Genomic DNA, 17,904 nt, shown 5'->3' with positions numbered 1-17,904 from the left:
TTCTCCAGCACCTGCAGTTCCTACTATCTCAAGTCCAGTAACATATTTGCTTTGCTACTAATTATTGGTTGTTAGTCCTCTCAGTTGTTGTGATGTCCTTCTACTCTTCGGATAATAACAGCTAACTGAGCACATACCAGATATTAAAGATGGAATTTTCTTGGCCTGTACCGATTATTAGCACAAGAATGAAATATCTTCCCATTATACAGGCAAGGAACCATGACTTGCCTGTTTAGATGGCTGAATAGCTTAATTTGATTATTCAAAAACAAAATGAAAGCTATGCAACCACATTTACAACTCTGCACATATCTAACTTTACAGAGTTTAATTATGATAGCTAGCACACAAGGGAGAGTTAACAGCACAGAGAAGAAAAGAGGAGGTTATTTTAGCGTGTTGTCAATTTATGCCAGCAAATATCTGAACTGATATGGATTAATGAAAATTTGGAGTGGGTTTAGGGTTTGGAACAAATTGCTTGATCACTTGACAACAGCCAATGAAGATGATTTGACTTGCACTTGATTTGTTTTTAAACTATTGTGATGGAGTATTAGATTAGATTCCCTACAGTGTGGAAACAGGCCATTCGGCCCAACAAGTCCACACCGCCCCTTGAAGCATCCCACCCAGACCATTCACCTATAATCCACACACCCCTGAACACTACAGGCAACTTAGCATGGCCAATCCCCCTAGCCTGCACATCTTTGGACTGTGGGAGGAAACCGGAGCACCTGGAGGAAACCCACGCCGACACGGGGAGAATATGCAAACTCCACACAGACAGTTGCCCGAGGCTGGAATCGAACCCGGGTCCCTGGCGCTGTGAGGCTGCAGTGCTAACCACTAAGCCAGCTAAATGTCAGCTAACCTATACATCCCTGGATGCTATGAGCAGTTTAGCATTGCCAGTCCACCTAACCTGCACACCCTTCAACTGTGGGAGGAAACCTTGGCAAACTCCACACAGACTGTTGCCTGAGGCTAGAATTGAATCCAGGTCCCTGGCACTGTGAGGCAGCAGTGCTAACCACTGAGCCACCATGCCACCCTAACTATTTCTCATCTATTATTATTTATCTAATACTAGCTAGTGTTATTTCTCATCTATTTTTTATTGTTAATAAAAACCACTCAATTCCCAGACCCTCAGATTCTGTAACTGCGGCACTCTTGTTAAACAGATTGATGGTTCCTGTTCATAAGTAAACATCTTGAGAGTTGTAATCAGCTGTTATGTTTGCCTTGATTACTGGTCACGTCAAGTTTTCTATACTGAATTATAGTAAGAACCTAGATTCCCATTGTTTGAGCAAGAACTTGGTGCCAGCTATCACTGGTCCCAAAAGTGATTTGGGAAAGAAAGTATTCAGTATTCATGGGGCACAGGCAGTTTAAAAAGTGCAGTTGGAATTTTACTGACAGGGCAAATTATTGCATGCGCATCAATGTGGAACAGCATTACTGGATGACAACTTAGAGTTAATGTAAAGTCTAATAGAAACCTATAGAACTTAAACTTCTCAGCTGTTATACCATTTGGGGTTTTCCACCACTGTGAAGTTTCCAAATTATTCAAGCTGTTACAGTTCAAATTGAGGGCCAGCAGCACAGTGTATCAACGAATCTTTGTCAATACAAAATCTTACATAAACTGTTTACTTCATATAATAAATGTCAGAAGAACAATGCCTTAAAGTTTTAACACAAGGGACCAACAGGTACAAATACATCTACCTGATTTATCTATTGACAAGTTCTCAACCTTAAAAAAGTCAGGCAATTCTGAGGTCGGAAATGTTGAGCTTTCCACAAGATAGAGAGAAACAGGAATGCACCCTTCCAATTACAGCTTTATCAAAGGTTTACTAATACATTAGTAGTGAAAACAACCTGGAACTAATGCTTCAGTATAGTATCACCGAATTTCCAAAGCAATATGTTTTATCCCATCAACTTCCTTCCATTGACACTGTAAAACTTTAAATGTTGGTCTTCCACGTGTTGCATGACAAGCCAGAACTACGTTGCTTGCTGCTTTCTGATTTAAGTTATGTACTATTTCACACATCCAAACTATACTTTAATTAATTCTGGTGATACTGAACTAAAGGCATGCTCATCAGTGTTCGATATGATGAAATAATTATTTCAAAATAAATCAACAATTCTTTGTTAGACTTTTCTGAAAAAGATAAAAGAAAACTGTTGCTTTATACCAATATCAATTCCTCGGATGAGTTTACTTTTAACAGTGTCGCTGCCAATCAGATCTTCAACCCAGTGTATGTAGTTCAGCCGCAAAGGGACAGTGGGAATCAATCTCTCCAATGGGATGTCTATCGTCAGTCCAAAGTCCTCCTTCAATAGCGTGCATGTAAGGGCTCGGACGGCCTCAGGATCTTTAAAATTTAAACTGAAACAAAGGAACAGAGGAAACAAATATTAGAAGCAATTTTTCCAACAGGTAAAAGTATAGCGATATTTTGGTCTGCAGCACAACAGATGAGAATTCTATGCCTGTCAGAATTAAATAGTTTGTACTTACCACCTAGGTCACCTAAGAAGAATGATCACTTAAAAATGTGGACAACACTGTATACCTGTGGAAATGATTTCAAGAAAGGAGAGCTAAATGATAAATTCTGCTTTGAAAAGTTTCTCAGAACTGATGGTCGCTGGGAAAACAGAAGTTTATATGCAGAAAACAAGGAGGAAGCATGGGGTAGGCAATAAATGATAGGATAGAGCCCAAAGAGAGAGAGAGAAAACAGCAGTTGGATAGACAAAGGAATTGATAACAATCTGGCTAGGAGAGTGTGGGGACTGTTAGTGACAAATGATAGGTGGAGTGTAATGGCAGGCTGTGTAATTACAAGGCCTGGTGTCTGAAGTAAGAGAGAGAGTTTCGGCTCTAAAATTATTTGGGATGCGGTGGGGGAAGAGGAGATTTTGAAGCTGGTGAAGTCCACATTGATACCATTGGGCTGCAGGGTTCCCAAGCGGAATATGAGTTGCTGTTCCTGCAACCTTCGGGTGGCATCATTGTGGCACTGCAGGAGGCCCACCCCAAAACCAGCCCAATTCATCCCCTCCCCCACTGCACCACACAACCAGCCCAGCTCTTCCCCTCCACCCACTCCCAAAACCAGTCCAACCAGTCTCTGCTTCCCTAACCTGTTCTTCCTCTCACCCATCCCTTCCTCCCACCCCAAGCCGCACCTCCATCTCCTACCTACTAACCTCATCCCACTTCCTTGACCTGTCCGCCTTCCCTGGACTGACCTATCACCTCCCCACCTCCCCACCTATACTCTCCTCTCCACCTATCTTCTTTTCTCTCCATCTTCGGTCCGCCTCCCCCTCTCTCCCTATTTATTCCAGAACCCTCACCCCATCCCCCTCTCTGATGAAGGGTCTAGGCCCGAAACGTCAGCTTTTGTGCTCCTGAGATGCTGCTGGGCCTGCTGTGTTCATCCAGCCTCACATTTTATTGTCCTGGATTCTCCAGCATCTGCGGTTCCCATTATCACTGTACAATAAGATTAACCATGCTCCACTGATGCTGCTTGGCCTCATCCAGCTCTACACCTTGTTATCTCAGATTCTCCAGCATCTGCAGTTTCTACGAGCTCTAAGATTAACCATATTACTTTCAAAATGTGACTCATCGTCAGAACTATAATGATACATTCAACAAGAGTTAACAATTCCAAATAATCCAATAAATTCTTTAGATTTATAATGTAGATTCACTTTTCAAAAATATAATTAAATTACTCAACAGGTAGTTACACAAGTTGTTAATATGCATTAGATATGCTCTATTCAGGAATCAATAAATACATATCAATCGGGAACAGGAGTAGAACATTCAGCTCCTCAAGCCTGCTCTGCCATTCAGGACGATCATGGCTGATCTGACTGTAACCCAAAATCAAAATTCTTGTCACCCCTGCCTAATCACTTCGCAACCCCTTGCTTATCAAGAATCTATTGACTCTGTCTTAAAAATATTCAAAGGTCTCTGCTCCCACCATCATTTCAGGAAGGGAGTTACAAGGAATCATGACTGTCAGGGAAAACATTTTGCCTAAACGTTATTTTAAATTGGCAATCCATGATTATTAAACAGCAAACCCTAATTCTTGATTCTTTTGTAAGGAAAGACATCCTGTCAAGACACCTCAGAATTTTTGTATTTCAGTCCAGTTACTTCTTACTCCTTTGAAGTCCCAAAGATATAAGCCAAGTCTGTCCACCCTTCCCCATTAGACAATGGCCTACTCTAGACATTAATCCAGTAAATCTTCTCTGAAATGCCTCCAATGCATTTACATTCTTCCTTAATTAAGGGAACTAATGGTATGCACAGATACAGTCTCACCAGTGTCCTCTATATCCAAAGAATTACCTCCCAAGCTTTGTATTCAATTGCCCTTGCAACAAATGATAACATTCCACAAGCTTTTCTTAATTTTCCATAAATATTTGTTGAAATATATATTGTCAAATTCGATCTCAACATTATTTTTTCCATCAGCTCTAAGTCAGAAATTTTTATTATTCTAAAGAGAGCTTGGTACTAATTTAGTTTTTCCAACCTCAAGTTCAGACACATAACCAAACTAAAAAGAAGTGGGTTCCACTGACATGGAATACATTGACTGAAATGAAGAACTCAAAACACCAGTCCAATGCATATTATGATGACATACATGCATATGATGACATACATTTCAAAGTAACTTAATACAAAAGGAAAGACCAATGTGCATTTGCATAGTGCTTTTCATGACCACCTGATATCTCAAAGCATTAACAGTTCAAGATGTACATTTGTAGTGCAGTCACTGACTGAATGTTATCTACATTACAAAAATTTGCTTACAGGAAACCCCCATGATAATCTGTTCTTTTAACAGTGTAGAATAAATGTTGTCCAGGACACCTGGGACAGTTGCCTGGTTCTTCTTTGACATAGTGTAAATGGGTAGACGAATGGGTTCTCTATTTAATGCTTCATCTGAAAGGTACTATTTCCAAAAATGCTGCACAGCCTTATTAACTGCTCTGTAGTAGTACTACATGGAGGTACTAGTCAGTACTACCTTAATTTATATGCTCAAATCTTCGAATGGCGCTTGAATCCAGAATTTCAGGATGTGAAAGACAACAGTACCATCAACTAAGCCACAGCTGACAGCGATATAGCATCTTTAACATAAGAGACCCTCTCAAGGCACTGCACAGGAGTATACGGAAATGAAATATGACAGAGTCACTTAGAAGAAATATTAGGTCAGAAAGGAGTGTCTTAAAAGGAAAAGAAGTGATTTAGGGGTGCAAAGAAGTGTAGTGAAGAAATTCCCCATAATTTTAGACTTGACAATTAAGGGAACAAACAAGAGGTCAGAATTACATGAAAACAGATACCTTGCGTGATTAAGGAGCTAAAGAATTTTGAGGCTATAAAAGGATTGGAAAATATGGGTGAAAATTGTAAACTCAAGTAATTGCCTGATTAGGAACTGATAATAGGTCAGCCAAAACGGCGGCAATGAGTGAACAGGACTTGATGCGAGTTAAGACATGGGCAGTAGAATTTTGGGTAATTTCAAGTTTATTGAAGGTGGACTCTGAAAGGTAGACTTTGAAAGACCAACTGGGATGCATTGGAATACTTGAGTTTTAACGTAACAAATGCATGAAGGAAGGTTTCAGCAGCTGATAGCTGAGACAGCAAAGTCGTCAGCTGATGCCACAGGTGGACACAGGTTGTGTAAGTGTTAGTCTGACAACGTGGTCAGAAGCTCAAGATAGGGTCAAATGTAACATTAACGCTTGGAAGTAGACTGATTTAGTCTCAATTTATCATTGGCGAGATGTTGGAGTGGTAGCTACAGGCTCGACTTTGGAGTGGAGACTGAAACCAAGAGATTCCATCTTTCAGGTGTTTAACTGGAGTAAATTTCTGCTCATTCAGTATTGAGTGAATTTGTACAAAAAGGTGGAAATAACAGTGCTAGACATGCCAAAATATTGGGGTGATTTCAGTGAATACTCAAGCAAAAATACATTCGGAACATCTGAGGTGGTGCTTTATGACGAATGTTTCAAGCATTCCTTTCCAGGTTTTTTTTTCCGAGCCAGAAATTTCCATCAGAGAAGCAGCTTAAGTCTTGCAAATCATTCTGATATCTTAAATGCCAGGGAGATAAGCCGTGCACTCAGAAGTTGATGTGATGGCAGATATTGTGTAAACCATTTTAATTTTCACAGTAAACCTAGTTTGCATCTGTGTCAGTGCTTCTGAGGAATTCAGCACAGATGTTTCATATTGGAGCTGTCTCAGAATCCCTCAGTGCTTTCATGAGAGCTAGAAAAATGTGCTCGGTCATAAAACAGCCTGATGATTTTCCTTTCAACCCAGGAGATTTCTAACATCAATGCCAAGCTGTGCACGATAACTATTCCACCAGAATATTCATTTGTTTCTTTAAGATTAGGCCCTAAATTCAAATTCAAAGATCAATTCCTGGTAAATGCAATGAAACAATTTGTCTCAACCAGTATAAGGGAACATAGTGAAAAATGTTGTAATTTGTAAACAAGCCACCTTTTCCACCTGGAAAAGATCAGTCTGATGCATATTTTGAATGTTTCCAACTGTATGAAGATAAATATTTTGCAAATATTAAGTTATGATTATTATGAAACAAATGGCCAAAATGAAAACACAGGCAACATTGATTTTAAGAACAGAAGAGGAGCAAGGAGGACTTGAGAGCTACAGTTTTTGCACAGAACCTGGGAAGACCACACAATGATAACAGGAACTGCAGATGCTGGAGAATCCGAGATAACAAGGTTTAGAGCTGGATGAGCACAGTAGGCCAAACAGCATCTGAGGATCAGGGTCTAGGCCCAAAATGTCAGCTTTCCTGCTCCTAAGATGCTGCTTGGCCTGCTGTGTTCATCCAGCTCTACACCTTGTTATCTAAGACCACACAAGTTCTTGATGAATTTAGAACGCACAGCTTTTAAAAGGGCATTTCTTTCTGCAATGACTGCAGTACTTGTCGAACCACTGCAGTTTCTGCATTTTGAAGTAATTTATAATAGATTAGATTTGTACAGCATTATTTCACTGTTGGATAATGTTTTCCCTTACTGTTTGTCTGAAATACCATATGTGGAAAGCTAAAGAAAACAAAGCACCTTTAGTTTTTCCAAAACAAGACACTGCAGTCAATGTGATAATGGGAACTGCAGATGCTGGAGAATCCAAGATAACAAAGTGTGGAGCTGGATGAACACAGCAGGCAAGCTCTGATGAAGGGTCTAGGCCCGAAACGTCAGCTTTTGTGCTCCTGAGATGCTGCTTGGCCTGCTGTGTTCGTCCAGCTTCACACTCTGTTACTGCAGTCAATATAATTGAACATCGCTACACATCTTTTCCTGCATATTAGAAGGTTCCATTTCACAGCCATGCAGTTTTCCAGTTAACAAAATAACAATAAAATAAAAATGTAAAGACAATTTGTCTCACGGAAACCTGATAACAAAATTAATACCTTCTAGTGAAGAAAACATATACTGATAAATATGGAATGATTCTGAATGTAAATGTATATGTACCAAGCTACTTTAAAATACTTCCTTGAGACGGCAATAAAATAAATAATTTATCCAGATTATCAAGAACAATATATAATGGAGCTTAATTTATATGTTGTATTTTATGAGTTAAGTTTTTTTTGATGTATACTGATGACATGATTTTGAGTCTTCCTGCGTGCTACTGATAAGAATCTGATGTCAGAGTTTGTTACAAGATTTTGCAAGGTTTCTTGTGGTGAATGTTTAGTGCTTTTAAAAAAGTAGAGGAAAAACTGCTCTTATTTAGCCATCGGGGTCCAATGACATACACAGATAGGCAGAACTATCCAGAAAGCCAGTCATTGTGTTGCAGCCAACATAACATAGGGCTGCTGGACACTAGATTTTCATGTACTTGATCTGAAGTTAAATTCATAGTGTGTTTAGTTTGCAGTTTGTTTTAGGTGTCTTGAGGGAAAATACTAGATGTAGTGAAAATGCATCTCATAACTGCACATCAATTAGCCAAAAAGGAAACCAACGGCAGCTGTCCCAGTCTGACTCAGAGCAAGGAGCCTTCAGGTGAAATCAATGGTAATATCTGAATGAGGTTCAGGTGCTTGTAAGGATATTGTCATGATAAAAGGTGCTGTGTGAATTGAAACCTTACCAGATGCCTGCAATGAACCGTTAATTTTGTCCAGTGAAATATAATTTCTATTTTTCTTGTTGAATACACATTCGATTTTGTCCATCAAAAATGCACTTGTACTGTCTTATGACTGTGTTCATTCCTTTTTAAAAATAATCTATGGCAGTCAAGGTTCTGACCTAACAACAGAATTTATTGTAGGATCTGATTTGTCCAGTAATAAAGTCAGGTGAGATGGTAAGATAATATTGAGATTCGCAAATGTGTGTTTTTATGGCTTCTCAGCTTAATTACATTTAGGTATTATGTTTGGAAATCTATAAAGTTTTAAAAAGTGCATTATGCTTTAGATTTTAGAAGTTTTAAAATAGAGGGGCTTTAGAACTAAATGAAAAGGGAATCTAGATGATGCAACTTTTATTCTTAATTTGCTTCCCAAAATTTCTCACTGACGTTTTTCAAGTTTTTGTAATGTGCTAAGATGCCTCAGTGAGACCTGAGCGAGCAGGGGCTGAGAATTGGGAAATTGACAGAGTAGATACCCTAAGAGTAAGAATGCAGCTGCTATAACTTGGTCAAAGCACCACAGTGACCACCACCTGGGAGTTAGTGATTTCAAAATGTGAGCTCGAACCCCATTTTGGAGTCCCGCCTCCCACTTTGTGAAGACTTGTTTTAAGAACGTCTCGAGCTGTAAATGGCTCAATTAAATTCATTGTGCATCTGGTCTGTGTTTTTCCCTTTCTACCTTCTAATATCATTTCTCTTTCCAACAGACTTCTCGAAAGATACTCTGAATTGTGCTCTGTAACTGTTTAACAGAAAGCACAATCAAGTAATGGTGTGACTGACATGATCAGGTCGTCTGCCTCTGTTCGGAGTGCCATCGTCATTGCACTGCTGACCAAATCTTTCATCACCATGTCTGAACTTCAGTGCATCTTTTCATTTTTGTTTTCATTAACAGGCATCACCAATACTAATGCAAAACAGAGTCTAAATTTCCACAACTTATGGATATTTAATTAATGCTTTTTTAGGAATTAGCAAAACAAAATGGTAGTTTAGACTTGATTAACGAGTCCTGTGCGGCTAAATGTTTATTAATTTTCTTTTATAAATTCAAAATTTTGCTTTTATCATCTAATTTATTAAGGTAAACATCATCAGATCATTGGGTTACCCTGAAATTACAGTAATTATGAATATTTTGACTAATGCTACATTATGTTTGTAAATATTTTACTATTACTTAACCCACAAAGTATCAGTTTTGTTCCCTCACTTCCACACTATCCTTGTAGTTTGCAAAAGTGCGTTTAAAAAGAACACTTTTCTAAGCTGCCCTGCTCAACAGTTGGAAGCAATTTTTATTTTATAGTGCTGAACGTTTTTGGCTCCTCAACTCCATTTTGAGTTAAACCTCTGTGACCAAAAGTTACTCGCTGCTACTTTGTCTAAGTGATCACTATTTAAACAGAAGCCTTGGTAAGAATTTAAAGATGTTATCTGAATGCTGCGAAGGGGTCATTAGAACTGAGTCTGTTCTTGATTCTATCCCCAAGCCTCAACATCAAGGTGAAAAACATTCAGGTGACACATATTCTTCTCAACTCAGGGCATTCAAGGGAATTGCAGTATTCCAGCTGAAATGAATTAACTTAACAGTCATAAAGCAGAGGACCATGATTCAGCGACTCGCTGGAAACAGGATATTAACACTTTCAATTTCCTTAGGGAGAGAAGCCAAATGCATATTCTTTAACCAGGTATTAAGACCACCTGCTCGTTTGAAGAATAAACAAAATCAAAGGCTGTTAGGAGTTGAACAACTGTTATAATATTGTACTTTCTTACAAAAACAATAGGCTAACTCTAATCACTTTAGTTGACTACAGAGCAGGAGAAACAATTTAGAAATCAAAAATACATCTGGTTTTCAGACACTAATTGACCAAGGCCTAAAAATACAAATAAGTGTTTATCTCAATTTTACTATGGAACTGGAGTAATTAGATTAATGGAAAGCATGACACACCTCAGTCATAAAACAGTTCAATTTATCAAGAATTCAATGCTAATCCTAACTACAACATATATTTGTATTTAGGTTCTCAACTGTTAGGTAATATTTTCTATCTGAAGGATTAGAGTTCCAACCTGCTTTCCTCCTTTCACCTAAAGTACTGGTAGAAGTCAAATCATTGCCCAGGATACTGTTCATTCTAATTTTCTCATTTCTCTGATGAAGTCTGCATGGAATTCACCTCTTGGCAAAACACCAAACATGAATGTGGGTCGTGCTATTTTGCAATTTAAACATACTTCAATTAACAGATACAAAGCTGAGCCACTAAATCAGAAAAACAGCAAAAATAAGAAAAACTATTTCCAAAACTCATACATTTCAAATAGGCAAAGTTAGTACATCAGTGTAAAATATAACCGGTTCAGAGATAGTAGGAACTGCAGATGCTGGAGAATTTGAGATAACCAGGATCTAGGCCTGAAACATCAGCTTTCCTGCTCCTCTGATGCTGTTTGGTCTGCTGCATTCATCCATCTCTTCACCTTGTTATCTAAAATATAACTAGTGTTTTGGTCGGCTTTATAGGACAGGACGACATTTAGTGTGGTGTTTTCAGGGACAATTATTAGTGCCATTGCTTTGTTTGATATATATTAATGCTTCAAATCAACAGCACAGGTTACAATGTCAAAATCTGCTGATCACAAAAGAATACAGTGAACAAGGAAGCTCATGACAGGATTCAAGAGGACACAGGCTGATGGAACAGGCAGTCAATTGGCAGTTGAAATTTAGCACAAGGTGTAAATTTTTGATAGGAAGAACAAGGTGAAGCAATATAAACTATATTGTACAATTCTGAACGGCTGAGTGGGCAATGGAGGAATATAACAGTGAATGAGTTCAAATCATTGATAGTGAATATATAAAACCATAAGACAAAAGGAAGAAATACAGATTGATGGAAGTGGTAAAAATAAACGCACTGTGTACAAAAACATGGAATTATAATTAATTTTCTTAAAACAATAGTTCAGCCTCAAGTGGAGGAGCAAGTCCACACTGCTGTTTAGGAAGGGCGTCTCAGCTTCAGAGGGAATGTAGTAAAGAATTGTTCTGAGGATTAGGTACTATGGTCTGTGATCAGATAGATATGAAAACCCGAATTCTTTTCAGAGAAGGTTGAGAGGTGTGGAAGAAGTGTTCAAAATAAGCTAGACAGAATAGATGGAGATAAACTACACCAATTGGCAAATTATTTGCAAAAGAACCAAAAATAACATGAACACCTTTTCACACAGCAAGTGGTTATAATCTGGAATGCACAGCCTAAAAGAGTAAGGGAAAAAGGCAGATTCAAACATAACTTTCCAAGGTAATTGGATAAGCATCTGAAGAATACAGTAATACAGGGAAAGAACAGAGGAACAGGACAAGCTAAACTGCTCCCACGAAGTGCTGATATGAGCTCAATGGGTCGAAGAGCATCATACCATGCTATTACATTATTACGATTTTGTGTAGCTCATCCAGCACAGGTTTGACATCCTAATTCTGAAACATTCTTTGTGATGGTAACAATACAGATCAATTTGCAACTGACATTTTATAAATGGCTTGAAGCAACAATTAAAAATGAATTATTGAATGCATATGGTGTTTTTCACGTAAAATATAAAAAAGCAATATGTCTGGATACACTGGATGTGTACTAATTTGCTCACAAGTTTTAAATGACACAAGACCTAGACGGATAATATTCATATTTGACAAGAGATACACATTGCTGAGATATATGTAGCTGTCTCTGTGGATGTGAGTTTGCTCGCTGAGCTGCAAGGTTAGTTTTCAGACGTTTCGTCACCATTCTAGGTAAACCTAAACAGATAAATAGAAAGCGGGACATAACGCCAGCGCTTCGTTGCAGGCTCACTGATGATGTTACCTAGAATGGTGACGAAATGTCTGAAAACTAACCTTCCGGCTCAGCGAGCAAACTCACATCCAGAACCTCAACCTGAGCTACAAATCTTCTCAAAACTCGCTAGCTGTCTCTATATTTCTATATATTTTGTTAAATAGATTCTGGAAACCTAGCATCAATTCTCAGCACCGGCACAATAATGAGAATCAAGTCGTACAAATATCAGGAGGTGCATCACAGATTAATTGCTTTGCCATGGGGCAAATTGTAATGCTAAATCAATCATTTGTAGAGTCACAGAACATACACGTGCCTCTGTTCAGTACTACAACAGTGTAACAGCTCTTACAATATCATGATAAATAATGATAATGAAACAATTGCTAAATTTGATCCTGATACTGACTGGTTCTGGAATGGATTCATGGTTAGTAGACAACATGGATGACTGTTATTAGGTCAGCAACATTTTAAATGGGCAGTATTAGTCGCAAGAACAAACAGAATTACAATTGTACGCTAACCAAACATGGCTTTCATTTCAGTCTCTGATCAAATTGCACATATTTTTCTAGATCTGTTAGCAATAAGTAATATGGTGGTCAGTGCTTTTAACAAGCATCTACAGATCATTATCCACTAGAGTGTCAACATTTGTGATTATGTGAAATAATTTTTTTTTGAAGAAGTGAAACATTTTGCCTATACTGTCCAATGTTAAGTACATTGTCTGGCAAGTTAAAATCACCAGCAGTAGGGAGTAAAAGCCAAGGGAAGACATTTATAAATAATACATAAACTTAAGGTGGCTAATTTGTCACCTAATTTCTTTGAGAAATGTGTGTCATGAAACTGCATTTAACAAAAGTTTTCACTATATTATTATCAGCTGGGAAATTCTCACCTAATTCAGGTGGTTTAAGCCTCTGTAAGATTTGAGCATCTCATGCCAAAATTAATCTTCCTATACTCCATCCCACCTAATATTAATTTGCTTGTTACTCTACATCATCCTAAATGTATTAAATATAAAATTCTCATGCTCATTACCAAATTCTTCCCTGATCTTGCTCTACTCTACCCATCTAATTTCCTCCTCACTTGCTTCCCTTCTTGCACCATTCAATTTTTAAAATTTTAACCTCCTGTGCATTGCCATATGTATGTTTTATTACTGGTAGCAGAGCTTTCAGTTACCAAACCATGTTCTCCAGAACACCCACCCTAGCAATAATACACCCACACCCACCCCATTCACAGCAAATGGTGCTTTTCCATTACCCCTTAATAAATTTTCTCCTTTAAAATTTGATCAAAACCAGTGTTTTGCCCAAGCTTTTTTTACCTCTCCAAAACTCTCTTCCCTGGCTCAGTGCTCCAGTTGTCTTACTGTAACTTCACGGAAGAAGTGAAAGGAGTGCAGTGATTGAAAAAGGAACCTGGAGGCAGTCAGCAATAGTGAGCAGAGCAAATGGAAAGAACAGCAGGAGGAAGAATTCAGGCAGCTTGAATTTGGTTCTAATTCTACTGCAGGGAAGAAGCCAGCTGTATGCAGGTATCTGTGAAGTCGTTAAGATGTTTAAAGGAGCACACAAACTGGTGGTCAGGTTAATAAAACATACAGAAGGGGGAAATAAGGAATGGAATAAACTATTTAAGTAGTGAAACAGAAAAATGTACAAAAGATGGCAGGACAGGTGCTGTGTCTCAGTTGTAGTTTGTGGGAGCTCCTAGTTGCCAGTGTGAACCAGAGCACACAGGTCTGCAATAGACACTTGTAGCTTGAGTGCCTTTGACTTAAAGTTTGTGAGCTGGATGCCAAACTGTAGATATCAGAGCACAGCTAGAGCCATGCCTATGGCACTACAGTTGCCTCAGCTATACAGGGAAATGTGAAAAGATTGATCATCAACCTCAAATTAAAGGTAGCCCTAGGCATACTGTCTAACCATAGTATGATTGAATGTTACGGTTAGTTTGCAAGGGAGAATAACAACCAAATGAGGGCAACTATCTGGGCAAGAAATCAGGAGATAGAAGGGAGAGAGTGCAACTTCATGAAATTGTGATTACTAGGAATGTGCACTGGGCAAACTGACGAAGTGGAAGGTGAACAAGCCTCTGGGTCCAGATGGACTTCAATCTATAGCCTTGAAAACGGTAGAAAATGAGGCAGTTGTCGTACTGGTGTTAATTTTCCAAAATTCCCTAGATTCAGGAAAGGTTTCAACAAAGAGTGGAAAATAGCAAATATTGAAAAAGGGATGGCAGTAGCAAACTATAGGCTAATTTGCCTCAAGTCTATTACGGGAAGGTGTTAGAATCAATCATTAAAGAGTTATTAGCTGGACACTTAGCAAACTCAAGGTAACGAGGAGGAGTTTGCGTAGTTTAGTGAAAGGGAAACTATATTAAACAAATTTATTGGTGTGTTTTGAAACAGTAACCTACATCGTGGATAATGGACAGCCTGCAGATGTACTGGACCTTGGATTTCTAGAAGGCACTTGGCATAGTGGCACATAAATGGTTATTGTTCAAAACAACAGCTCATGTAGTAAGAGGTAACGTTAGCATGGAAAGAAAATTAGCTGGCCACTAGGAAACACAGAATATGCAAATAAATGGATTTTTGCCTGATTGGCATGATGTGATGAGTGGGTCCACAAGGATCTGTTTTATAGCTTCGGGTTTTTCCTCAGTTCCTATCAGTGACTTAGATGAGGAGAGTGAAGGCATGGCAGTTAAATTTATGGATGACACAAAGGTAGGTAGGAAGATATGTTGTGAAAGAGATCACAAACCAACATTCAAAGGTTGAGTGAGTGACCAAAAAAATTGACAGATGGAGTATAATGTGGGAAAATGTGAAGTTTTTTTTAACCTTAGCAAGAAGAATAAAAAAGCACATTGTTTAAACACAGAACAACTGTAGAATTCTGTGGTGCAGTGGGATCCAGGTGTTCTAGATGGAATGAGTGGGCTGCTGTTTGAGGGCAGACTGGGCTTGTTTCCACTGGCGTTTAGAAAAATTAGGAGACTTGATTGAAGGATAAAAGGTCCTGTAAGGTCTTGATGATGTGAATGTGAAAAGATGTTTCCTCTTGTGGGTTAATCCAGAACTAGGGGGTACTATTTTCAAAAGCCCTTTGAAAAAGTGTCCTATAATAATCTAACAAATAAGAGCACGGAGAAGCAGGGAATAAGCAACAGATTGAATTGCTGGCTAGCATCAAAACAGAAAGCAAGGAGTGGGAGTAAGTTATTTCATCAGATTGGTGGAAGGTGGTTCTACATCAATCAGTGGTGAAACGCTGTTGTTCAGAATTCACATTCATGAAGTGCATTTTGGAATTAAAAGCAACATTTCTAAATTTACACACAAAACCAAATTGGTGGAGGTGGTGAAGTGCGCAAAGAGACATTAATCAATACAATGGAGCATTGCATCAAGTTATAGGAATTGGTGCTGATCCACTGTTGTTTGTCATTCGTATAAATAACTAGGATGACAACTTAGGAGGCATGGTTAGTAAGTTTGTGGATGACACCCAAATTGGTGGTATAGTCGATAGTGAAAAACGTTACCTAAAATTATAAAGAGATCTTGACCAATTAAGCCAATGGATAAGGGTCCAAAGAAAGTGGATCTATAGTCCTCCCAATTAAAAGATAAAATGCTGAAAAACTTTCTGAGACTTGAGAAAATAATGGAAAAAAAAATCAAAGAGAAAGGAAAATAGCTCCACCTAGAAAATGTCTGTGCACACCTGAGGAAGTTAGCAGAATAATTCGACAGGCAATTGCAGAAATTAAAATTTGTTGTGTTGGTCTCAAAATCCATTCCTTCAAGTTGACATTGGTAGGTTGGCCACCAAATTCCATTATGCGTTTGATTTACAAAGCAGGGGAGTTGATATGGAGATAATTACTACCCAAAACAATGTTAAGTTGAAAATCAGATCACAGGACAGCAAGTTTTAGGACTTGAACAGAGAAAGATACTCATTCCCACCATCCTCTGTGCTTAAAGTGAAAGCTTACTTCATAGAATCAGAGAAATGCTATGGTGGAGAAGGAAGTCGTTCAGCTTGTGTCTGCATGACTCTTCAAATGAGTATCAGTACCTTCTGCCGATTTCTTGCCTGGTATTTCTACTTAAATAATCATCCAAAATCCTCCAGATCACTTCAGTTGAACCTGCCTCCACCACACTCCCAGCCAGAACATTCAATATCCTAACTGTTCACAGTGGGAAAATAAAATCCCCACATCACATTTGCTCCTTTTACAATTCACTTGAAATCTACACCATCTGGTTCTTGATCCTTTTACTAATAGGCACAGTTTCTCCTTATCTACTCAATCAAGTCTTCTTATGATTTTGAAAGCCTCTAACAGATTTTCTCTTCTCTCCAAGAAAACCTGTGCCCTATGTTGTTGTCTATCCTCATCACTGAAATTCCTCAGAACCCGGAACTATTCTTGTAAATTGCTTCCTCACTCTCTCCAATGCCATTATTTTCATAATGTGGCATCTAGAACTACACACAATATTGCACCTGAAATAAAGTTCAACATTACCTTCTGGCTCTTGAATTCTGTGACCCTCTTCATAGTCTATGCTTTATTGGTTGCTGTTAATCTGTCCTACCACCTTCAGTGATCTGTGCATAAACACCCAGGTTCACCTACTTCGGCTCGAAGTAACTTTGAAACAATGCTCTTACATTTGAAGATAATCAAAGTTGGAATATTGCACCCAATCTCATAAATATCATTTGATGGACAATGTATGACGAGTAGAGGCTTTGAGTAGAGGACAAAGGAATAATTAAAGAAGCTTGGTTTCAGATTTATATACTAAAAATAAACTGATTATTCAATATTTTCTTTAAGGTAGGTCCTAGGTTGCATAAATTCAAAACTGATCTTGTGCTTAAAACTGTTGGAGACCATTGCTGTAGATGTATTTAAGGGGAAAGCAAGTCCTGCTTTGAAGATGAACAGAACAGATGCTTACAATAGTATATTTAAATGTAGAATATGAGAGTACTGTTAAGTGAGCATAAACACCAGCACACACTGGTTGGACCAAATGACCTGGTTCTGTACTATATATCATATATAATTTGATGTACTAAGTTACTAAACATTGATATTCTTCATTCAAAAATACACCTTTGAGTTGATTTTTATCATTAGGTTACAAGATTGGTATTTTAATTACTTGTCCAATAATAATGTTTTGCTCCATATCTGGGATAATTTTTTTTATTAACTGTAGTAGAATTAACAGTCAAAACTTTTTATCAATCATGTATTATTTTACCACACAGTCATGCCAAAACTGAACATAATCCAAATTCAGATAGCCCCTGCCTCTCACTGAAACATTGTACATGCCACACTAGTTCCTAGGATGCTGCTTGGCCTGCTGTGTTCATCCAGCTCTACACTTCGTTATTTAGCATAACCAGCAGTTGATGGTTTCAATTTTTGTTGCACAGCCAAGATTAGCCATGCTGTGTTCCGTAATGATTCCAGATCTGTCAGCTGAAGGCTTACTGAGTCAGCTGCAGGAGGGTGTAATGCAAAGCAGGCAGAGACTTTACTGCAAGATTAACATGTTGTAAAGTATTTATTTATTTATAAAAGTTTCAGCGATCATAGGTACTTACACTTTTG

General features: G+C 38.3%; 1 protein-coding gene across 5 annotated transcripts in view; it reads right to left on the bottom strand.

Moving 5' to 3' along the window:
• The window catches only part of mettl16 (methyltransferase 16, N6-methyladenosine), a 116,693-nt gene that overhangs the window by 58,719 nt on the left and 40,070 nt on the right, over window positions 1-17,904 (bottom strand). For all 5 annotated transcript variants that reach the window (XM_059655305.1, XM_059655304.1, XM_059655303.1 and 2 more), the window contains exon 3: window positions 2,229-2,425. In XM_059655305.1, coding sequence (XP_059511288.1) covers window positions 2,229-2,425 — 197 coding nt within the window. The remainder of the gene's footprint in view (window positions 1-2,228; window positions 2,426-17,904) is intronic.

This window comes from Stegostoma tigrinum, chromosome 27, assembly GCF_030684315.1.
Source record: "Stegostoma tigrinum isolate sSteTig4 chromosome 27, sSteTig4.hap1, whole genome shotgun sequence".
In the NCBI taxonomy this organism is placed as follows: Eukaryota; Metazoa; Chordata; class Chondrichthyes; order Orectolobiformes; family Stegostomatidae; genus Stegostoma; species Stegostoma tigrinum.
The sequence above is the reverse complement of the archived record's forward strand: the minus strand, read 5'-3'. Positions and strand labels throughout refer to the sequence as shown.